Source organism: Mya arenaria, chromosome 11 (genome assembly GCF_026914265.1).
Source record: "Mya arenaria isolate MELC-2E11 chromosome 11, ASM2691426v1".
Lineage (NCBI taxonomy): Eukaryota > Metazoa > Mollusca > Bivalvia > Myida > Myidae > Mya > Mya arenaria.
Window position 1 is genome coordinate 22236630 of NC_069132.1, and position 25681 is coordinate 22262310.

General features: G+C 37.6%; 1 protein-coding gene across 1 annotated transcript; it reads left to right on the forward strand.

Moving 5' to 3' along the window:
• The first annotated feature begins 15376 nt into the window (after positions 1 to 15376).
• On the forward strand, positions 15377 to 22274 carry LOC128207586 (tenascin-like). The gene is made up of 9 exons (XM_052910618.1): positions 15377 to 15402; positions 15831 to 15953; positions 16222 to 16353; positions 16813 to 16944; positions 17523 to 17654; positions 17939 to 18061; positions 20292 to 20414; positions 20584 to 20709; positions 22117 to 22274. The coding sequence occupies exons 1-9, from the start codon at positions 15399 to 15401 to the stop codon at positions 22131 to 22133; spliced, it is 912 nt and encodes a 303-aa protein (XP_052766578.1). The 5' UTR covers positions 15377 to 15398; the 3' UTR covers positions 22134 to 22274.
• The last annotated feature ends 3407 nt before the right edge of the window (positions 22275 to 25681 follow it).

The window sequence follows — 25681 nt, forward strand, 5'->3', positions numbered from 1 at the left end:
ATCATTTAAAACGATACTTGCTAATTAATCACTCTAATTAATGAGTTAAAATTAATTTGAGGCACATTTCTCACTTTACGATGACAATTAGTTAAAGTTGGCCACCTCATTACTCAACACACGTGTCAATTAAGGATGTCCACGTGAAGTGATAATTGCAATCACGTGTCAAATGACACAAGTTACACGTTCTATATATATACTCGGAAATTTCTCCAAACATCAAACATAACTGTTTTTGCATCAATATCATAAGCTACAACGAGTTGAACCTTGAAACATTTAATCTTATTTCTATAAAATGGCTGATATGCGAAATTCCCCACAAGATGTTGCTTCGTATCTGAGAAAGGTTGGTGTTTACTTAATTCACAATAGATGTTACAGCCTCACTTTTTCAATGACATGAATACAAAATGAACAGCACAGTTTAATTGCTATCATTATACAGCAGAATGGCATCGTGTTTTCATTATCTTCAAATTTACATTAGCATATTCTTGAAAATGTTATCATGATATTTGCTCACGTTTTGTTTTAGATTAATCCAAAAAAGATAACGATTTTTAAGTAATTTTTAAAAGCAATCTTAATAAACATATTTCAATTGTAATAAGTATCATATTCTGTGCCCCTTGTAGGTACGCAAGCCTCTAGTTGAGCGTCAACGCCGCGAGAGAATGAACGCGAGCATTAACCGCCTCAAGCTCCTTATCGCGGACACCATCCGAGAACAGGTACGCCTCGACATGACACAAATGCAAATGAGATTCTGTCAATTAAACATATCATCTTATGTTTAACAGCTTCTATTACAAAACCCATGTTCTTAAATGAAGCTTTCAATACTTCAAACCTTTCAAAAGATATATAATCGGATTTTGTCAGCCAAACGACACAGTACGTATATTATAAATATTCAAATGGAGATTAACTAAACATTGACCCAAGTGAAGTCCGTGGGGAATAGGATGTAATATAGTAAAACCTTAAAAGAACTTCATCATAGAATGTTTGTTTTTTATATATAACAAAATAGTGAGGTAATTCTGAGATTTCTAAAATTTCAAGTTTGCATCAGAAAATCTTACGCCACATTTTGTACTCTATCGTCCAGGTGTCATCTATGACGCGTGTGGACAAGGCGGACATTTTGGAGCTCACTGTTTTCCATCTGACACGTCTACAGCAGCGGCAACGGGCCGTTAGCATAGCCACCGACGCCACAGAGGACGCTTTCTCCGCAACCTCTTACCAGACCGGCTACCGGGATTACGCACGTGAGGCTGTCACCTACCTGTCTTCGAGCAGTCATTGTGGTCCGAAAGTGGCGACCAGCGTCAATGGACATTTGAGGACCGTCTATGAGCAAAAACAGAACAGTAGCCAGGCTGGTAAAGATCGTCTTCAAGAAGTTCATAATCGGATTCCCCAGATCGAGAACCGGGTGCCATTTACGTTTAACTCACAGGCCGTTTTCATGTCAACGCCGAGAAGATCGAACGAAGGGCTGACAGGATTGACGGGTCAAATTCCAACAACCTCTTCGGGAACTCTAGAATGTTCGCCGATCTTGCGGATGACGAAATGCCATGATGACGTCATCATGCATAATTCCAGTACTTCCAATCTGAGCTTCATGAACACTGATTCAGGATTTGCTAGTTTCGACATGACCACTGACATTCAATCGTGTGGATCAGATGGCTGTTTTTCGTTTGACCGAAGTAATAATGCTGAAGTTGGTCAAGTGTCAAAAGAAAATGTATGGCGCCCATGGTAGAATGTTGATTGTGTATAACTAATGCTGCATACATGAGAGTTGTTACCGGATTTTGTTAAGAATTGTTATAGAAGTATAAATGAATTTTGAAAAGGGAGCATGACTTCTACAGCATATGCATTACTTGATACATACCTGTACATGACTAGCAGACTTATAAATAAATGAAACTGGCGAAACTTGATTTCCTTATGATTTGTAGACCCTTTCTGTGAGTTGGTTTAAACAGTACTTGTTTCTAAACATGGCAGACATTTTGCAAACATCGTATAAGTTTAGGATTTTGGGGAAGCTAAAGTCTTGTTTACTATAATACGACTACAGTACGTCTTGATACAGTGTTAGGATTGGTTAGTAGATTGGTTGAAAGTATATATATAATATTGGATGCTTATTTAGCATATTTGGCTTTTAAAAGTAACTGGTTATCTGGTTTTATGATTTGCGAATTTAATTTAGTACGTAACTTACTAATTGGTTAACTAGATAAAATTCGTACCGTAATTAGGCGATAAGCATAAAAGTATTGTGACACAATCATCACGCCGATTACATGTATATGGAATTGATAGTCCTGCATATGCTCTTCCTTATTTCATCTTGTTTTGAGCAAAACTCAACAATATATATATATCTGAAATACAAGAAGTCCAGTCATATCGTGACAAAAGTTCACCAAATTGTGCACTTTGTGTTGAAATTATGAAACTTTGTAAAATAATACATATGTGTATTTAGGTTTAAAAAAGTTCAGGACCCATCTCATTTTGTCCAAGATGACTGCCAAAATCCAAGATGGCCGCCATGATCCTTTATATTTTAAAGAGGATCTGTAATTGTAGATAAATTGTGACATGACCTCAGTAAATACATTATTTACGTAGTATTTACTTTTTCTTTAAATCTCACAAAAAATCTTAATAACATATTTTGTTTATACATAATAAGCTTTTTTAGCTTAGAAAGCCAAAATAACTTACTACTACCACATACACTGTGTGTCCAAAGCTCCCTCTGACAGTCAATATTGCACCTAATACAATACGATGGCTCTATGACACTCTATCGATTTCACAAGAAACAATCGTGTTGATATATAAAATATCATTTTAGTGTAAAGAAATCCTATATTCAGCCCCCTTAGTACCAAATAGACCACATTTTGGCAACCATGAAACCCATTCAGAGCAAAACAAACATATATGCAGCTCGACTTAAGCCTTATCAGGGCCAGCTTAACCATAATTTGGCAACCATAACCCATTGGCATCTTTAAGCCTTCCAAGTTCCAAACAGACGACATCTTGGCAACCATCGACCCAATTCAGAGCCAATCAAACATATGCGCAGCTCTAATTAAGCATTCTCGGATTCAAATACACCAATTTTGGCAACCATAAAGTTTTATCAGAGCCCAACTAAACATACTCATATAGAGCTCTAATTAAGATTAAGATAGAACATCACTTTGGGAATCATAAATCCAATTTAGTGCCAAACAAACCTATGGTTTGCTCTATTTAAGCCTGCTCAGTGCTAAATTGCCCACATTTTAACCATAAAGCCAATTTAAATCCAAACAAGCTTATGTGCAGATGTTAATAAGCATTCTAAATACCAACTTATACACATATTGACAATAACTTAGCCCATTTAGAGCCAGAAACCCCCTGTGTTGCTGTTATTAAGCCTATTCAGAGGAAAAAATAACACAAAGCCAATTCAGAGCCAAACAAACAGACATGTAGCTCTTATTAAGCCTATCCATCTTTAGACAGACCACATTTTTACAACCACGTGACTGTCCCTATATACCAGTATAGCATTTCACTGTCCCCATATACCACTACAGAATGTCCCTGTCCCCATATACCAGTACAACAGGTCCCTGCCCCCATAAACCAGTATAGCACGTCTCTGCCCCCGTATACCAGAATAGCACGTATCTCTCTGCATATACCAGTATAGCATGCCCCTGCACCCCATATACCAGAACAGCACGTCCCTGCCCCCATAAACCAGTATAGCACGTCTCTGCCCCCATTTACAAGTACAGCAAGTCACTGCCCCCCATTTACCAGAACAGCACGTATCTCTCTGCATATACCAGTATAGCATGCCCCTGCACCCCATATACCAGAACAGCACGTCCCTGCCCCCATAGACCAGTATAGCATGTTGCTATCTCGATATACCAGTACAGCACGTCCCTGACCCCCCCCCCTCATATACCTTTATAGCATGTCCCTATCTCCATATATAAGTATATCATGTCCATGGGCCCTTATACCATTAAAGCACGTCCCTGTCCCCAATATTACATTATAGCACGTCACTGTCCATATATACCACTACAGCATGTTTCTGCCAACAAATACCAGTATAGCATGACCGTGTCCCTATATACTAGTATGACATGTCCCTGCCCCCATATACAGGTACAGCATGTCGCTGCCCCCGATATACCAGTACAGTAAGTCCCTGCCCCCCCCATACCAGTATAGCATGTCCCTATCTCAATATACCAGTACAGCGTGTCCCTGTCCCCATATCCCAGTATAGCGTGTCCCTGTCCCCATATCCAAGTATAGCATGTACCTGTCCCCATATACCAGTATAGCATGTCACTGTCCCCATATACCAGTATAGCATGTTCCTGTCCCCATATACCAGTATAGCATGTTCCTACCCCCATATACCAGTATAACATGTTCCTTCCCCCATATACCAGTATAGCATGTCCCTGCCACCATATCCAAGTATAGCATGTCCCTGTCCCCATATCCAAGTATAGCATGTTCCTGACCCCATATACCAGTATAGCATGTCCCTGCCCCCATATACCAGTATAGCATGTCCCTGTCCCCATATCCAAGTATAGCATGTCCCTGTCCCCATATACAAGTATAGCATGTCCATGTCCCCATATACAAGTGCAGCATGTTCCTGCCCCCATATACCAGTATAAAATGTCCCTGCCCCCATATCCAAGTACAGCATGTCACTGTCCCCATATACCAGTATAGCATGTCACTGTCCCCATATACCAGTATAGCATGTCCCTGTCTCCATATACAAGTACAGCATGTTCCTGCACCCATATCCAAGTATAGCATGTCCCTGTCCCCATATACCAGTATAGCATGTCCCTGTCCCCATATACCAGTATAGCATGTCCCTGTCCCCATATACCAGTATAGCATGTCCCTGCCCCCATATACCAGTACAGCATGTTCCTGCCCCCATATACCAGTACAGCATGTCCCTGTCCCCATATACCAGTATAGCATGTCCCTGTCCCCATATCCAAGTATAGCATGTTCCCATATGCCAGTACAGCATGTTCCTGCCCCCATATCCCAGTATAGCATGTCCCTGTCCCCATATCCCAGTATAGCATGTCCCTGCCCCCATATACCAGTATAGCATGTCCCTGCCCCCATATACCAGAACAGCATGTTCCTGTCCCTATATACCAGTACAGAATGTCCCTGCCCCCATATCCAAGTATAGCATGTTCCTGCCCCCATATACCAGTACAGCATGTTCCTGTCCCCATATACCAGTACAGAATGTCCCTGCCCCCATATCCAAGTATAGCATGTTCCTGCCCCCATATACCAGTATAGCATGTCCCTGCCCCCATATACCAGTATAGCATATCCCTGTCCCCATATACCAGTACAGCGTATCCCTGTCCCCATATACCAGTATAGCATGTCACTGTCCCCATATACCAGTATAGAATGTTCCTGTCCCCATATACCAGTATAGCATGTCCCTGCCCCCATATACCAGTATAGCATGTTCCTGCCCCCATATACCAGTATAGCGTATCCCTGTCCCCATATACCAGTATAGCATGTCCCTGTCCCCATATACCAGTACAGCATGTCCCTGTCCCCATATACCAGTATAGCATGTCCCTGCCCCCATATACCAGTATAGCATGTTCCTGCCCCCATATACCAGTATAGCATGTCCCTGCTTCAATATACCAGTATAGCATGTTCCTGCCCCCATATACCAGTATAGCATGTCCCTGCCCCCATATACCAGTATAGCATGTCCCTGCCCCCATATACCAGTATAGCATATCCCTGTCCCCATATACCAGTATAGCATGTCCCTGACCCCATATACCAGTATAGCATGTTCCTGCCCCCATATACCAGTATAGCATTTCCCTGCCCCCATATCCAAATATAGCATGTCCCCATATACCAGTACAGCATGTTCCTGCTTCCATATACCAGTACAGCATGTTCCTGCCCCCATATACCAGTATAGCATGTCCCTGCTTCCATATACCAGTACGGCATGTTCCTGCCCCCATATACCAGTATAGCGTATCCCTGCTTTTATATACAAGTACAGCATGTTCCTGCCCCCATATCCCAGTATAGCATGTCCCTGCTTCCATATACCAGTACAACATATTCCTGCCCCCATGTCCCAGTATAGCATGTCCCTGCCCCCATATCCCAGTATAGCCTGTCCCTGCACCCATATACCAGTATAGCATGTCCCAGCACACATATACCAGCTTAGCATGTCCCTGCCTGTATATACTAGTACAGCACCCATATTCCAGTACAGCATATTCCTGCCCCCATATACCAGTATAGCATGTCCCTGCCCCCATATACCAGCATAGTATGGCAACAATAAAGTCAATTTAAATCCAAACAAGCTTATGTGCAGATGTAAATAAGCATTCTGAGTACCAACTTATACACATATTGGCAATCACATAGCCCATTTAGAGCCAGAAATCCCCTGTGTTGCTCTTATTAAGCCTATTCAGAGGAGAAAATACCACAATTTTGGCAACAAGAAAGCCAATTCAGAGCCAAACAAACAAACATGCAGCTCTTATTAAGCATATCCATCTTTAGACAGACCGCATTTTGACAATCATTATGCTCAGCCAGAGGTAAATGAACCGGAGTGCTACACATTTTGGCAACCATAAAGCCGTGCAGAGCCAACCAAACCCATGAGAAGCGCTATAATTAAGACTAGTACTCAATGCCATATGATGGTTATAGTTAACTAAATTATGTTTACGATTTCATAAAAAGTAACGGAATGTAAAGGAATATTCAATTTACAATTATGAGCATTATATAGTGGGTACAAATTAATTTGCGTTAGCATCAATTACTAGAAAGTTTTATTTCCGCCAATAACCAGGCACGAACTATAAGTTCCATGTGCACTGTTATTGTGACGCCGTCTGATTGTTTTTCTTCAAATAAACTGAGTTTTTACGTCATCTATAGATGTGATAATACCTATTATAATTACTAGGACACATGGTTATCAAGAGTGTGCTATTCTCGGATATGTTGGATATGGCGCGGTAAGAAACAACTCATCTTAAATAAAGTACATTGACGAAAAACATTTTTTTAGCACTGATGGTTTATTAAATCATTATCACGTAAACAAAATATATTTATAAAGCGTCACTTGCATATAGATGTGTTTCACTTTAATTTCATTGTTTGGGTGGGAATAAATCAATCACATGATGTTGCCTCTGCACGGCAGGGACACTGGTACGTTTAGACCAGTAAGCAAACGACCGTTGAAAGTTAACACTTCATGATACCATCATTTGTCACACAGATCTTCGATCAAAAGTAGTGGATAAGTGACATATACTCCCTTTTATCTGATGAACTGAGTTAGTTTACTGAAAACTTCTCTGAAATCTGATTTCAGCCTATAATAAAGCAGTTATTGTTATACATGTAACACGATGGCAACGAAAGACTGGACAAATAGGCAAACTATAGTTCTAGCGTTAGCGAAATATATTTCTGATTATAACGCAAAACAGTTTCAGGAGATTATGATCTCGGGCAGGAAAAACTCCATATATTTTATTTTGTTTATTATTGCTATAATTTCGTCATGATCTTGATGACTCTTGGGTTAAACGATATTTAGTTCAATAAAACATTTTCAATATCCAGATATACTAACTTTGAATAAGTCGTTGTAAAATAAAATGAGTTTAAACTGATTTTGCCTTAAGCCCCGGAACGTTTGGTTGAAAAATGTATCAATACGTGTCGTTTTATTCTCTCTTCTGGTAAAGAAAACACTGATTAGAGCAGTCGGATTGAACACAATGAATATGTTTAGACTTGTTTTTTTTTTTCATTTTGTGCTTTTCCTTTTCTTTGGTGGCGTATCAGCTCAGGGAGGTGAGGACTTTTAACTGATTGCATATAAGTTTTGTATTTTGCACAGATTAGTTTTGATAGTAATTTTTCTTCTTTAGAAGTTCTTGAATTGTGGTGTGCTTTCCGATGATTTACAGAGATTTAACACTTAAATAGAAACATGTTTTTACTGTTTGCATAGGTTTATAGGTTTTTTACAATGGCTCGGTTTTCTGAAAAAGAACAACAAACAAACTAAAATTAACTGTTATGTCTATATTCCTATAGCCATTTTATTAGTGTTTTTTTCCAGTCTAAAATCGCAATACATTTCACCTCGTGAACACCAGAAGTAAATATAGCATTCATGTCTACGCCACTCGTTAAAAATAACTTTTGGTGCTCACTCGGTGACATATATATAGAGGATATTTGTTTGTTCCAGTGTAAGATCGTATTTTATTTCAAGAGTGTCATAGAAAAACATATTTTCCCGAGTGGCGAAGCCACGAATGAAAATATAGTTTTTCTATGATCACGAGTAGAATAAAATACGATCTCACACTGATATAAACATTTTTTTCTGTTTCTTTCATGCTTATTTTCCGAGTTTAATAGACTTTTAATTTATTTTCTTAATTACCCCCTTTTTGAAAAGGGTGTTTTTAACGCCGCTACCCGTGGGGCACCCCTCAATGGATTTTAAAAGTAGTTCTGAGAGTAGATATTTTCACTCCTTATTTTGCAGTGAAAATATCAGATTGATATTTTCACTGTTGTTATTTCACTGGTAAAACTCCATATTTCATAAAAAAACATGAAAGAAATTGCGATCTTACTTTCATTAAATACATACGTGTTAATAAATTAGCATTTTCTACCAAAATTACAAACTGTTTGAATTCAATATGAATACGTCTAGACTGATAATGTCGGTTTCTACAAATCTTAGCACAACAACATCTGAATGTGCTCCCTAGTGTACATACTTCATGTTGAAGATAATTTCACAAAAAAGTCTTTCACATTGTACTTGCTCATTTACTTTAGGAATGAACTCGAAAATGTTATACATGCTTCCATTTTTTACTAAAAAGCAGCACCGCAATTGTGGATTTAATTTGTTCAATCGGAACTCCTCGGCCATTTTTATCGAAAACAATCTCGGATGTATGCCGGTATATCTGTTGAAGTAGTTCGTAAAATTTTGAATTATAGCAATAATTAAATGTAGTGTTTTAGCTTGTATTTGATGTTTTGTATTTGTTGATCTAAGTTTAAATTGATTGCCAGTGAAGTGTATTATTGCAAACATAATTAAGATTCCCAAGAGTGAAGTCATTAAGTTTAACTTCTAAATTAAAATTACAACGCGATCTACTTGCAGCGGACTATATAATATGTTAATCTATGCGATCAAAACAAATTGATATTTGTACTGTCCAATGAAGGTATGCTTAAAGTCAGTGCCAAAACCTGTTTTATGATTTTAAAAACTAGAAATAACCTGTTGTATAGATGACCTGTTTCCTTGCTTTAGATATTAAATAATGTGTATAAATATTTTAATAACTTAAGCATCCCTTAAGTAACTGTAAATTAAATTTATATAGATGCTTACTAGGCTTCTTAAAACTCTTTAGTCTTATTTTTTTTATAATTTTATCCAATATATACACATGATATATGTGCAATACTTTGTGTTGAACATATATCGATCCTGAATGTTATGTATATATATATATATATATCGTTTGTTTAGTGCTACGGTCTCCTATAACTCATGTAGTGAGTGCCAATACTTCCTTTTTAAAAAGGAAGCTATATCTATTAAGTTGTTGTAAGGTGTATTGATGAGACTCAAATAAACTACTCAAACTTGTTAACCGTCCATATACATCCGAGGGTGTTTTCGATAAAAATGGCCGAGGAGCTCCGAATGCAGTTTGTTAGCATTAATTTCTTATTTAGGAACCAGTAGGCGGAGCTTAAATGGCTCAATCTTAATTTCAATCATCAACAAGTGGCGCGCGCAAAATGGAATAACGTTATAATTTATCGGCATTGCACGGTAGCTTGGCAACGAAAAGTGCAAAAGCAAATGCAAAACGAATAATGATCTGCTTATAATTAAAAATATATTTTGGAGACCTTGCTTTCTATGAAACGAGTTATGTGAACTGAAAACGAAAAAAATCCTTACCGGAAACAAGACATTTCTACACATAAAATGTTTTATTACATAGTGGTGCTTCATGCAGTCTGAACGTTGAGCGGTTTTAAAAGTGTCATCGATTTCTTTGAAATGCCTAGGGGTTATAAATGATTTCTTTTTTCTTTCTTTCCTTTATTACGGTCAACACATTATACGTGTGAAAAGAGGTAGACATTATATTATAATATAACTATAATATAAAAACAGCAACAACTAATGAACCAGGTTTTTGGGGTCAGATGTTAAGCATAATATATTTGAATATGAAAAGACATAAGATACACTAGGTTATATTGTCATGTGGATTTCGCAATGTTTTTAATACAAAATATATGAATTTGCTTGTGAGTATTAGCTTTTAACTATCATTCTCACATATTATCCTTTTGAAGGATATAATATTGACATTGTTTCTATGAATAGCTGGTAAATATTTCCTTCTTTCATTTACAGAAATGGGTGCATTTAAGAATGTTATGAAATTCATCGCCAGTATCATTTAAGTTTCATAATGTACATTTTCGGTCATTTCTTTGAATACCATGCCTGCGGTCCGTCTCAACGGGCAAATACTTATTGCAAAGTCTGAAATTTATGAGCGGCTGGATAAACATTTCTGGAATTGAACTATAAAAATCTTAAAACCTATGATCCTTTGGAGGCTCATTTACTATACCAAGATTGTTTGTATTGATCGTTTAGCGAATTTTCAGCAAGATTTAACAAAGATACCTATCGTACTGTCGCGTTATCCTTATCGTACTGTCGCGTTGTTATCATCGTACTGTCGCGTTATCCTTATCGTACTGTCGCGTTGTTATTATCGTACTATTGCGCTATCAGTATCGTACTGTCACGTTGTTATTACCGTACTGTCGCGCTATCAGTATCGTACTGTCGCGTTATCATTATCGTACTGTCGCACTATCAGTATCGTACTGTCGCGTCATCATTATCGTACTGTCGCGTTGTTATTATCGTACTGTCGCGTTATCCTTGTCGTCCTGTCGCGTTGTTATTATCGCACTGTCGCGCTATCATTATCGTACTGTCGCGTCATCATTATCGTACTGTCGCGTTGTTAATATCGTACTGTCACATCATCATTTTCGTACTGTCGCGTTATCCTTATCGTACTGTCGCGTTGTTATTATCGTACTGTCGCGCTATCAGTATCGTACTGTCGCGTTGTTATTATCGTACTGTCGCGCTATCAGTATCGTACTGTCGCGTTGTTATTATCGTACTGTCGCGTTATCATTATCGTACTGTCGCGTTATCATTATCGTATTGTCGCGTTTTCATCATCCTACTGTCGCATTAGTATCGTTTTGCTGTCGCGTTATCATAATCGTACTGCCGCGTTATTATTATCTTACTGTCGCGTTATCACTTACTTACTGTCGCGTTATCATAATCGTACTGTCGCGTTATTATTATCTTACTGTCGCGTTATCATTTACTTACTGTCGCGTTATCATAATCGTACTGTCGCGTCATAATCATCGTACTGAAGCTTTATCATCATAGTACTGTCGCGTTTTCTTTATCGTAGTTTCTTGCAAACTGATTTCGCGTTTTCATCATCGTACTTTCGAATATCGCGTTTTATATCAAACCATTCACAGGCAGTGGCACTAATGGAACGTTCGTAGTTATACACAGCGTTCCTTGTGGCTTTGTAATCGGTGTGTATACTTTTAATAAGTCAGGAAGTGTGTACATTAACTTACTTAATTAGTTTTTACTCATCTTTTGTATCTAATAATTTCAGGTTATAATGATCCATGCGCAGAAACCGAACCACCGCCACAAGATGAGATGCCCTGCACTGACGAGACTCTTACGTGTATGGACGGCACATGTTTATGTAATATATGCCCCGGTATGTTTGTTTTCGGATCTTGCTGTAGCAATTGAGTAATTTAACGAACAAACACAATCTACACATTCCATATTACAATATATATCAACTCATTATCCTTCCTCAACACTATCGCTTGATATACATGTACATGTTGGTTTCAGCTTCAGCCCTGTTTGACGATTGTAATGACAATGGCGACTGCACAGACTTAGACCCGAACACAGAATGCGTGGCACCAGGACGCTGTGCATGTCGGGATGGCTTCAGTGAAATAGACGGATACTGTTGGGCTGGTTAGACAGGGTTTTATTATTATTTTGTTCTTTTTTGCTTTCACTTAAGCGTTCAGGTCAATATATTTTTTTCTTTACTCAACTCTTAATTGGAGGTTTTGGGAGAAACTACTGCCATAACATGCACATTTTAAATATTGGTTGAACTGTTCAACATTATTGACTTGCCGGCATACTTCTTAATTAATAAAACCGATTTAAGAACTTATAGAACTTCTATTTAATCATTTTATGTTGTTCAAACAATTTTCGATTGGTTTTCAGTGGGAGTGTTTGGAGGTCGATGCGATGACGACGGTAACTGTGGTGACAAGAACGCTATGTGTGAAATCGATCGGTGTGTCTGCAACGCTCAATCAAGTCCGTTCAACGGGATGTGTATCTTGCGTGAGGCCCATTTGATCAAACTCACCATTGAACTCAAACTCTTATTGATACTACTAAGACCACTACTTTTATATAAATTGGTTTACAAAACCGGCGGGTCTAATTTTCCGAAAAGTACAAAAAAATAAATAAATGAATTTCACTTTTTTTTTCAAAATTATTTTCCCGACCGTATTGATTTTGGTGCGAAACAAAAGAAAAACGAACAGATAAGAGTACGAATGCAGTTGATCTCGACTGGTTTGTTGTTCCGTAGCCGTATTCGCCAATTTATAGTGATAGCATGTGAGCCAGTCAACTGTTATGGCAGCGCCGTTGAAAATGGCGGAATTGACGATAACAGTCATTCTTTGTGTAAAATAATTTATCAAAATATGCAGGAGTTGTTAAAATAACAATAGCAATAAACATTGGCAAATTTAACAGCCGACACAAACAATAACTGTCTCGTGATTGTTGTTTTTTACCACCAATTTAGGTCATGAAAATATTGTTGTTTATAGATAAAAAAAAGAGTGTCAGCGACTGCCATCGAATTAGTAGACACACATATCTGTAAATTATGTGTAAGAAAAACATTTTATAACATTTTATGGTTAAATATCAAATAACAATGCACTAAGTGTGAGCGGTGAAATCGAAAGTAAAATTTCTAAGTTGACACCGGTGACCTAGTTTCGCAATTTCGGTCGGTGGTTTTTATGGATTTTTAATCACAGAATGGTTCGGAAATACTTGTCATTGAGTCAATTTAAAGCTTGTGTTTATTCTAGATTACATGTTTATTCATGTTTGGGTTAAAAGTAGAGTTAAAACAATGAAAGAGTTGAACACATGTGTCAATGACATTTACTATTTAAATGCCGGGAGTTGTAACTGTGCAAAACATTTAGATAAAACAACACGGAAAAGTCCATTTCAATTTGTAAAGAGCTTGATATTTCACTATAAATGAGATTTGATGTTGTAACCAAGGAATACTTTTTAAAATGAAAAATAAACAATCAAGTATAGATGCCCTGTGAACGCATGTATACACAAAATGGCCGAGTTGGGAGAATATGAAAATATCCGATACATAATTATGGATTTCTCTGTCAGTTTACTATCATTGGTACATAAAGTTAAGTCACATGTTAGATTTATTATTTTGCTATGTGATTTTTATGTACTGATGTGGTAATTTGCTGCAAGATTTGAATTTGAAATGGATTTGGTGAACATCCCATGGTAAATATCCCTGTCCGAAAATATCCGGACTTAGCATGGGCCGGGTTACACACAACTTGGACCCCGCATGGTAAGGGTTATTAAAACTCAAATCTAGGTCTAGTTTGGTTTTTAGTTTTTCAGGAATTATTTCCACAATATTAAAGCTCAAATGTCTTCTTAAAATGTTACTTCCTTATTTACAAAATTGGTAATTATTTCACTTTATTGACATTTACCAATATTGAAATAACTGAAACAACGTCTCGAAAATGTATTGTTTTAATACGGTGCAATTTTTGTGTATTTTAATGCGTAAAATTCATCTTCTTTTTCAATTTAATATTGGTCTGTCTTTAAGTGTTCTGCATTCACTTTTGCTTTAGCAATACTGCATACCCTTAAAGCTAAACAAATGTCTTGTTGAGTGATATTCAATGTATCTTTGATAAAAAAGTGTAGTTTATACATGTAAACATGTTTAATATTCAATTTCATTGATGTTTTATATGCACAGTATGTAAGATTTAAACTGTGTGTTTAATTAGAACTTTGAAACTTTGAGTGTATCAAAGCATTTTCTAATAGCAGTTTTAAAATTTAAAATGTCAAGTAAATTATATAAATTTTCAATGTTTATGTTGTTCTCTGATTTTCACCTTTTAAGAGTATGTTTTGTGACTTTTTTTCCTTTTTTTTTCGACCACCCGGTGGACATTTTTTCCAAAAAAATCTTGTAAACCAAAAAATAAAAAAGGAGTGGCCTTACATTACAGTTCCAAAGTATTCCATCCTGCTATCCACATATTTAATTTGTATCACTGGCACTGGTCGAAAACGAGTATATATGTACAAAGATACTACCAAATAAGATCAATAACTGGATAATGTGTCCCTGAATGATTGCAAAATTGCCTACATTGTATATATTATTAATGAACTCCATTGAAACTTTTTCGAATTTGATTGTTTCAGGTGGGTCTGCCATGGGTCTATGTATCGATGGAGTGTGTCCCCTAGACGTGAACTCGGACTGTATGGATGGAATGTGCATGTGCAAACCGAGCTTTACCCTCCTTAATGGACAGTGTACCAAACGTAGGACAAACAAGGCAGTGCCTTGTTACATCTCACAGTATTCATCAACATGACAAAACAGGAAAAACGTTTATATCACTAACAAAATAATATTTATGAAAAGAGAAGGTGTTACAATTTCACGTGGCATTGTCCCTTTATTTGATGCCAACACGTATAAAGGGCATACTTATGATTATTTGCTAGTATCCATTGGATTGTATCCACTCCAAATACATTAATTATTTTGACCAAAACTATTTATGTTTCAGGAGGGGGTCCGCCTGGTGAGTGTGATGAAGGCACATGTCCCGAGGACACAAACTCGGAATGTATGACCGACATGTGTATATGCAAAGACGGCTTCTCTCTGGCTGGCGGAGTATGCAGGATGGGTCAGTTCTGAGTTCTGGCGAATGACACTTTGTCATAACAAATAGTACACTGCCTACATGGCAAACTTAAATTTAAATTTTTAAGTAAGAAATAGAAATGGAATTACGTGTATACATGTACACGGCGACTCCAGGATTTGAAGTTAGAGGGGGCGTAACTTAGGGGCGTAACCTTTTGACTTGCGCCCATCCCTTAGAACCGATTTATTTGGTTTAAAGTGTAGGCGGGGGGTAACAATTTCTAATCCGAAATGGTGCATTTTGGGCGTATTTTAATATTTTTTCTCCTACATAGAAAGCTTGGACGAAGTTGGGGGGGGGGGATTGGATCTGCTAGTACATGTATATTGCATTACATTACATGCAGAAACATCTGATATATGTAAAGACAACTGTTCTTAACACAATTGTTCACACATATCGTACAGACGGATCCACTGGGGGTTGCTGTGGTGAGGAGGACACGTGCATGGACAAGCTGGCGGTTTGTTTGGACGGATTGTGCGTATGTGCAGATGGCTCCAGGGCCATTAGCGGGTGGTGTCGAGCAGGTATTCTGGGTGTTTTAGGCAGTATTCACTTAACGTTTTGTATTGGTCTTAATTTGGAGTGTTTGTTTCGGACTATTAAATATATTGATTTATACACTGCCAGTGTCTGAGTCACGTGATGGCGACCATGGGTTCACGATTGCTGCACATAATTACGTAGATCATTATTATATTTAATTAATACTGATTTAGCATTACTGTCACTATAGGGCAAGTACACTCCAGTATGCAATTTGTATGGGCTAGCTATTAACCTGTTAATTCCTAGATGGCGCGCTCGGGGGCATCTGTGATGGCACGGGAAACGACAAATGTTCCGGGGACAAGTTTGCTGACTGTGTCGACGGGATGTGCATGTGCATGACGGGCTTTGACGCAATCGGCGGCATGTGCAGAATGAGTAAGAAATTTTCATATAACATTTTTAAGCTATTTGAGGTATTGTCATAGCATTTGCCTTCGTTGTCCTCTCTTTCCTTTACTGCGCTGTCGACGGGCGTGTAAAAACAATAAACTTCACTATATCCCCAAAACTGTTCAAGATATTCATATGCAACGGATGTTGACATGTACACTTGCTGGTAGAGACACGCACATGTTCAGCAAGGCCCATACATCTGGTTTTAATGACTGTTGAGTTATGCCCCTTTACGACTGAAAAACAACAGAGGAGCATCTGCTTTCGCTCCGCGATTCTCTTGTTTTTGGGTCCACTGCATACTTAGGAGTATTCTAGCCCTGAGTTCCGTATATAAAAGTGAATTTCATTCTTGCCCATCGCTAATTGTTCTTGGACAAACATAAGTCTTTTCCTATGCTTTGTTAGAACTCGACGTGCTTGATATTTACTATAATCTAGGAGGGGCGCTGGGTGGCATGTGTGCCGGGACTGGCAACAACGAGTGTTTCATTGACAAGTTTGCCGTGTGTGACAACGGGATGTGTGTGTGCAAGACGGGGTCATCTGGTATCAGTGGAATGTGTAGACCGAGTGAGAAACTCCCATTAACCTTATATTAACGATTAAAATAACTGAATGTTAATTAATTTTGTAAAGGCGTGTACGATGTTCTTCTGGGTATCGTGTACTTATGGCATTACTTATGACATGAACATTTTTGCCCGATTTTGTATATGGTAGGTAGAAATAGATACCATATTGAATTAAAGCGCAGATTGCGCAGAAAGACCATCTGCGGGAATGAAAACGGCGTCGTTTTTGGTCACGTGATCCTTCCATTATTTCCCTCGTATTTACTGTGATGTGTCTTAATACGTTCAGTTATTGTGGTGTGTTATCTTTCAAATAAGATTTGAAATCGGAGAAGGTGTAAGAATAAAAATACAGTTCAAAGTGCATAAATTATTTACGAAAAAAGTTTTTTTTTAGTTTGGAACTGTCTCTTGTTTCATGTGCAGTTGCTGTGACTTTGATCCTTGTGACATTTAACAAAATGTCTTTTTGGCTTCCCCTGTTTATACTATTTCCATTGCATCTAGTAATCATGTACTATGTTATATGCGTTGTGTATAGGGAATAAAACGTATTGTTTGTTGGCTTGTCTGCAGACGGTTGGACAGGTGGCATCTGTGACGGCGCGGGCGGAGACGGTTGCTCCGGCGACATGAACGCCTTCTGCATAAACGGAATGTGCATGTGTATAGGCGGATATATACCGTCCAGTGGCGTATGCGTGAAACGTGAGATTATTTAACACTCCGTTTTAGTTACTAGTTATTTTCGAGCCAATGTCCTTTTCGCAAAGACATGTCGGTTTCAAGACTGAAATGCCAGACAAACCTCTTATGCACATCGCTGAAGCGTTTTATTTCACGGGGGAGCCTGTTACATGACCCCTGGCATTCTAGATCTGTACATCGTTTTTGGTCTATCTACGCCGCCGGTAAATACCCCGAGATGCAAATGGTTAACTTACACAAAACGTACATTTTTGGTTTCCTAATTAAACGTTATATCTTGACAGTGGGAAGTCTCGGAGGGCCATGCATGGGCAACGCATGTCCAGGAGACATAATGGCCACCTGCCAGAGTGGAATGTGCATGTGCAATACGAACTCGTCTGGAATCGCTGGGATGTGTGTGCCAAGTACGTATTACTGAGTAAAAATGCTATTTACAATTTAAAGTTGTGTCGTGTGTTTTCTTTAATTTCTTTTTTGGTTTCATTTAATGGCTCCGAGTGCGCTCTCCTCCCGTTAATATCGGGAAACAAGCTTTTTGTCGTTTACCGGCTTGAGCTTGAGCTCAAGACTTTTGAAATAGACCACAAAGAGTCCATGTGGAGTTGAACATCACACTCGAAAGTACCAGATTTCAATGAAAATCAGTCTCTGAAACATACCTGGAATAATGTTTGATTTACAAAATAAGCTCATGTAAGACTAGGTAATATTTTGCGTATATTAACAGTAAAACACACGTATAAAACACGTATATAAAGGACTGGAAAATCCTTGAAGTTCTGGTTTTGAACTCATTGGAACTATATTGCATTATAATACTATAAATAACATACTAAAATGGAGATTCATATTCATATGTTCAATACATAATTAATTCAGTGTTGTTTTATCCCTTCTGCTTGCACTGCTCTAGCAGTGAAATTAGCTAAATGGACGAATTATACCCAGTAGCATTGTATGCAAGACTAACGAACAAAATATATCCTTTACCAGTATCCATTAATATATACCTCAGATTTTGTAAACTGGTAAGCTGGGTCATTTTCCTCTGTATTGCTATATATTTTTGTGTACGTTAAAAAAATCCAATCCTGCATAAGTCATATGCTTATGAACATTTTAATAATTCTTATTTCCATATAGTGCTGTAACGGATACTTGGTTTAAATATGTATATTTGTAAATAATATGTTATACTATCTTTGTTTAAGCTATGATCGGAATTGAAGGAGTATTTTCTATACTTCAGTTGTGCTCACATTATCTTAAAATAGAAGTTGATAAGCATAATAAAATAACAAACTAGTATAAAAGTTTAGTTGAATCTGAATACCACCTTTTGCTATGATGTTTGTTTTATTCTACTGCTCATGGAATACACCGAATCAGTATGTTGGGTGGGTTGAGCTGTGAGTGGGTTTTGAGTGATGAGTGAGTGTGTGGGCGGGCGGGTATGTCGGCAGCATGGGTGTGTGGACGGGCAGGCGTTAGAGCAATGGAGCGATCGAGTGCCATGCATGCATTCATATGATCTTTGTGAATATCACATACAAGGAATCATGGCGCAAGTCGTTCAGCACTATCAGTGCTTTGATTTGTAAAGAACTTGCTTAAGAATACTGTTATCTTAAAGATGCACTATTACTCCCAAATAAGATTGACCACAAATTATACATTTGTTTAAATATACCAGGCCCTAATATCACGAACATACTTAAGTCAAATCTCAAACTCAGTCTCAACACATTTTATCACATAGCATTAAATTATTAAAAATCATAAATGCTTTTTTCAGTATAATAAGCGCATTCTATCATATATTATGCTGATAAAAGCCTTTGGTCGAATTCCAAAGTAAATAAAGTCTACAGCCAAAAATGTATTGGAGTACAATTCTGAAGTCTTTATAAATTTAATTACACACAAGTATATTTTTTTGCTCTAGAATTAGTTTTCTTTGAAATATTGACGAAATCTTTTTATCAACACATTCTATGAGAAAATACGTTTTCAAAAAGTATAAAACATGCAAGATTTTGAAGAATACTAGGCTTTTATATGGTGAAATGAGTTGAGACTGAGTTTGAGATTTGACTTAAGTATTTTCGAGATATTGGGGAAATAAAGGATGAATAAATGTCGAAAACAATGGTTCTTATGAAGGATTCCGAGATTAATTTGAAGGAAATGTGAAGAAAATTTATTTCTACCTTATGAAATTATTGTAGATCATTGTAAATCTTTTAGCATTCATAAATCATTTAATATTTTGGGTGAACAGCTATTGAATACACTGTTACAATCTTGTGATCAGTAATTATTATTTTCCATAAATGCATTATTCAGTTTATAGTTTAAGATTTATCACTCAAAATGTATGTTTGTTATACATGTGTATGTTTTGATTTTGAATAAGAGTGTCACTTTAAAGGCATTGATACAGAAAATAGTTTATCTTATTGATATATGCAATAAGACTATTTCACAACGCGAAAACAATACGCTTGTTACCACACATATTAAATGTTGTCTGTCCAAATGTGATTCATTGACTAGAATATGCAAATCATCTGCTATGATTACAAAGAATAGCCATAAGTCAGTGATACACAATTGACACAGTATTACTTTCAGACGGCGGGCCCGGAGGGATCTGTGTGTCCGGCAAGTGTCCCATGGACAAACATGCTGTCTGCACCAGCGGAATGTGCATGTGCGGGCAAGGAACATCCATGATCGGCGGTTTATGCAGACATGGTAACCAGCACCGATCTTGTAATAAAAAAACAAAAACATTACGCAATCGTTTTTACATTTATTCTTTTGATATCTTTCTCTTTTTGGTCTATTCTCGGCGGTACGTTTTTTCTTGTTCACGTGTAATGTGTGTATGGGCCATCACATCGGAAATCTCTTCGTTTATTAGACGGTCGGCTGGGCGGAATGTGCATGAGCGGGAGGTGTCGGGGCCGGATGGTGAGATGTGACTCGGCCACTATGTTGTGCGTCTGTAAAAACGGTTGCGAACCTTGGGCAGGCACCTGCTACAACAGTAAGTATTTGGGTGATATTTTCGTCATAGGCTTGCTCTTGAAAACGTCCCTCTTATTTCGATCTTGTTCGTGAACTATAGTTATATTCTACTTAATGTATTTAGTTACATTTGTGAACAGTGCTTGAACACAGCCTTAACTTCTATTACAAAGCTTGCTTTCTCTCCGGGCATAAATAACTACACTGCCAAGTTTTAGACATTATGGATAGTGCTTCCGAATGACTGTATTTAACTTTGGACCAATTGCAAAATCCTACTCTTTAACTGTTCCTGTATGCGTTGTTAATTCCTTAATAAACTGGTCCACTATCTAAGTGATATACTTTTCCCTATTGATATGTATTTTATTCTGAATAAAACATCAGTTTATAAATCGCATTCTCGTACACCAGAGCGATGATGCTTTGTGTACCACAATGAATTGTTCTTCTAGGACAATGTTTTTGTTTTTTTGTAACACGGCTAAAGCCTATATAATCTACATATATATATATATATATGGAGAGAGAGAAAGAGACCCCCCACGCCCTCAATTGTGCACGAGGTATTATGGCCGCTTACATAAGTTGAGCTCATAATGGTTTCGTAAATGTTCATATTGTGCAAGTATGACTATTAAGATAGCTCATTGTTATTAATAGTAGAATTAGAACCATATGTTGATTCTTTGTTCCGTATTGTGATTTGGCTTTGCTGTTCTACATGAGCAAGCAGTAGCCATAACCAAATACTTTAATAATTGTCAAGTTATACTCTTTGTATATATACGTATATTTGTTTGTTAAGCACTTTTGAACGTATGTTTTTATGATAAAAGTGCTGTATAAATTGGGTATAATAATAATAATAATAATACTCCTTGATAGTTTTAAGAAGTCATTCAAATCTTAAAATTTGCCATTAATAAACGCCTAAGATATACACAGGAAACCTGTGTTTACATATTTCCAATACACAATGTGTACGAAGTACCATAACTCTGGTTTTATTTATGGTTTATGATTATGCCACCTGATACATTGTCGGAAAAAAAGTAATGGAAACACTATAACTTGACCAAAGCATCAAACTTTTTCACGACATTCACATGATTCTTCATACACATGCTACTAGTGACAATATACAAAAAAAGTACGTATGGCCAATAAGGCCCATGTCTCTAAGCTATCAAAGTTTTGAAGTTGTGTATGAGTGTACTGTCATGCACAATCCTGACCATACCTTAATAACCGTTAAAGATAATTGCATTAGACATTGTTACAGGTGATAATGGATGTCCATAAACCCGACTTTAATAACGATTTAGTTATGCCCGTTTTTTTTACTGAACAAAATATACACTGTTGAGCTTTTGCGTTTGTTCCGCGGTTCTCCTGTTTTTACATAATTTGTGTCTTTTTACAGATCGCCGTCGATACTGATAAATCTACAGTCCTTCATGCAGTCAACAACACTTCAGCTACACCAACAACAACACATCAGCTACCGCAACAACAGCCATGCTCCTTTTGTCCATTAGCGTTTCTTAACAAGATGTAAAATTAATGTTCAACCATATATTGTTTAAAGGATAATATCACTACTATATGTAGATATATTTTACTAAATGAAATGAGTCGTGTGAGTTTGTACGCTTTGTTTTATAGTAATTATTTTGTCGTGTTTATCTAAAATTCAAAGTATATTTAATACAGCTAAGGATCACAAAGCAGCTTTTTTAACGTTTAGCATCGAACTGTATGGAAACAACTTAAAATTAAGCCTCGTCCGTGCCTTCTGCATATCGTTCTGTAACTAGGTCAATGTACACCAGTGGTATCCCAAACACCTGAGCTTTTTGTAATCAGGTCAACTGTCCCAATGGAGTTATGGGGTACTCCGCTCAAATCATTGTAAAACTTTTGGACTAAATCTCCGCAAACTAGATTTGTTCCCATGGAAACAAAAACAGTTTTAAGTTTTAGACACCGTTTGTGACACTTCCAACGCCAATTTCTTGCCCAAAATCACTTTGAATTAACTCGATTTGACTTTCCACCTTATAATTAATACTGGTGATCTACTACTGGTCATGATCAACTAGAGCTATCACTGAAGGTGATTAATACCCCCGAACGCCGCCTCTCATTATGATTTATCATTGTATGAAGTTTTATGCTATTCTATCTAGTAGTTTTCGAGTTACTGTCCGGACAAAAGTTTGACCAAAAAAAAAACACAGAAAAAGGCAATAACTCTGTAATTTGCTAATAGTGTAGTGATTCATGTACACCGAACTCCTTCTCATTGTGCTGTACCATTGTACAAAGTTTTATTACATTCCATCCGGTAGTTTTCAAGTTATGCTCCGGACAAGAAAAAAGTAACAAAGGGCAATAACTCTGTAATTGGCTGAAACAGAATTGCGGTTCCTGTACACTACACTTCCCCTCATTATGATCTATCACTGTATGAAGATTTATTAAATTCCATCCAATAGTTTTCAAGTTATGTCCCGGACCAGAAAAAGTAACAAAGGGCAATAACTCTGTAATTGGCTGAAAAAGAATTGCGGTTCCTGTACATATCACTTCTTCTCATTATGATCTATCACTGTATGAAGTTTTATTAAATTCCATCTCATAGTTTTCAAGTTATGCTCCGGACAAGAAAAAGTAACAAAGGGCAGTAACTCTGTAATTAGCTGAAAAAGAAGTGTGGTTCCTGTACACTGCACTCCCTCTCATTATGATCTATCACTGTATGAAGTTTTATTAAATTCCATCCAATAGTTTTCAAGTTATGCTCCGGACAAGAAAAAGTAACACAGGGCACTAACTCTGTAATTAGCTGTAATAGAGTTATAGTTCTTGTGCACTGCACTTCCTCTCATTGTGCTTTACTATTGTATGAAGTTTTAATAAATTTCATCTAGTAGTTTGCCAGTTAATGTCTGGAAAAAAATTGACAGCAAAAAAACAACAAATAAAGGACAATAAATCAGTAATCAGTAAAGGTATAGTTATGGTTCTTGAACACTGCACTTCCTCTCACTGTGCTTTACCATTGTATGAAGTTCCAATGAATTCCATCCAGTACTTTTCAAGTTATACTCCGGACAAAAAAAGTAACAAAGGGCAATAACTCAGTAATAAGCAAGAATAGAGTTATGGTTATTGTACACTGCACTTCCTCTCATTATGCTCTACCATTGTATGAAGTTTAATCCAATTTCATCCAGTAGGTTTTAAGTTATGCTCCGGACAAGGTAAATTGCAACGGACCGACCGACCGACCGACCGACCTCAGGGTGACTCCAATATACCCCCTTCAAAGTTTGTCGGGGGTATAATAATATACATACATTTGACAAGTGCCCTGGAAGCATTCTTCTAGAATGACCTACTGACACCAAATACGGGCCATCTACTGTCCGAGCAAATATTAAACAATGAACAATGTGTACAAAAAGTTTGAGGACTCAACAACAAGGCGTTCAGAAGACATTGATCGAAGCCGGACAAAATAATCTCCTTTAGATGCGTCTGCAATGCCGAACAATGGATGATTTTTATACAAGAGTGGTCACAAGAACATGACACATGCCTTCTGAAATGAAGTTAGAACATAGCATAAACAAGAGCTGTCACAGTATGTGACGAATGCCCCCGATTGTGACATTGACCTATGAACAAGGTCAGTACATGAAAAGTTGATCTTGCCTTTACATGTCAAATACATATGGCAAGTTATTTTAAATTGCATCTAAACATAAAAAATATCACCCATAGTTGACAACCGACACTGTTATGTCCTTATATATGCAGCATTCCATTGTGAATAGACACCCAAGTGTGACCTTGACCTTAAAGGTAGGGACACGGGTCTTGCATGCGACATGTCATCTTGGTATGTGGAACACATGTGGCAAATTATTTTAAAATTTGTTCATACAAGGGAAAGTTACAGCCCGGACACGACAACCTATACTCTATGTCCTATATGCAGCACTCCATTGTGAATAAACACTAAGTGTGACCTTGACCTTAGAGGTAGGGACACGGGTCGTTCACGCGACACGTTGTCTTGGTATGTGGAACACATGTGGCAAGTTATTTTAAAATCTGTCCATACATGGGAAAGTTACAGCCCGGACACGACAACCTATACTCTATGTCCTTATATGCAGCACTCCATTGTGAATAAACACTTAAGTGTGACCTTGACCTTTGAGGTAGGGACACGGGTCTTGCACGCGACACGTCATCTTGGTATGTGGAACACATGTGGCAAGTTATTTTAAAATCTGTCCATACAAGGGAAAGTTACAGCCCGGACACGACAACCTATACACTATGTCCTTTATGCAGCACTCCATTGTGAAAAAAGACTAAGTGTGACCTTGACCTTTGAGGTAGGGACACGGGTCTTGCACGCGACACGTCGTCTTGGTATGTGGAACACATGTGGCAAGTTATTTTAAAATCTGTCAATACATGGGAAAGTAACAGCCCGGACACGACAACCTATACTCTATGTCCTATATGCAGCACTCCATTGTGAATAAACACTAAGTGTGACCTTGACCTTAAAGGTAGGGGCACGGGTCTTGCACGCGACACGTTGTCTTGGTATGTGGAACACATGTGGCAAGTTATTTTCAAATCTGTCCATACAAGGGAAAGTTACCGCCCGGACACGACAACCTATACTCTATGTCCTATATGCAGCACTCCATTGTGAATAAACACTAAGTGTAACCTTGACCTTAGAGGTAGGGGCACGGGTCTTGCACGCGACACGTCGTCTTGGTATGTGGAACACATGTGGCAAGTTATTTTAAAATCTGTCCATACAAGGGAAAGTTACAGCCCGGACACGAGTTATTGAGCCGGACACACGGACGGTCGGAAGGACGGACGGACAGACGGTGCGATTTTAATATGCCCACCTTCGGGGGCATAAAAACAAACAAACTCAATTTCAATTC

What these genes read in the sequence shown, in the direction of transcription:
- LOC128207586 (XM_052910618.1), top strand. An exon ending in CAGTGGAATGTGTAGACCGA is followed by an intron (nt 16,945 to 17,522) that starts GTGAGAAACTCC and finishes GCTTGTCTGCAG; the next exon opens with ACGGTTGGACAGGTGGCATC. An exon ending in CGGCGGTTTATGCAGACATG is followed by an intron (nt 20,415 to 20,583) that starts GTAACCAGCACC and finishes TTCGTTTATTAG; the next exon opens with ACGGTCGGCTGGGCGGAATG.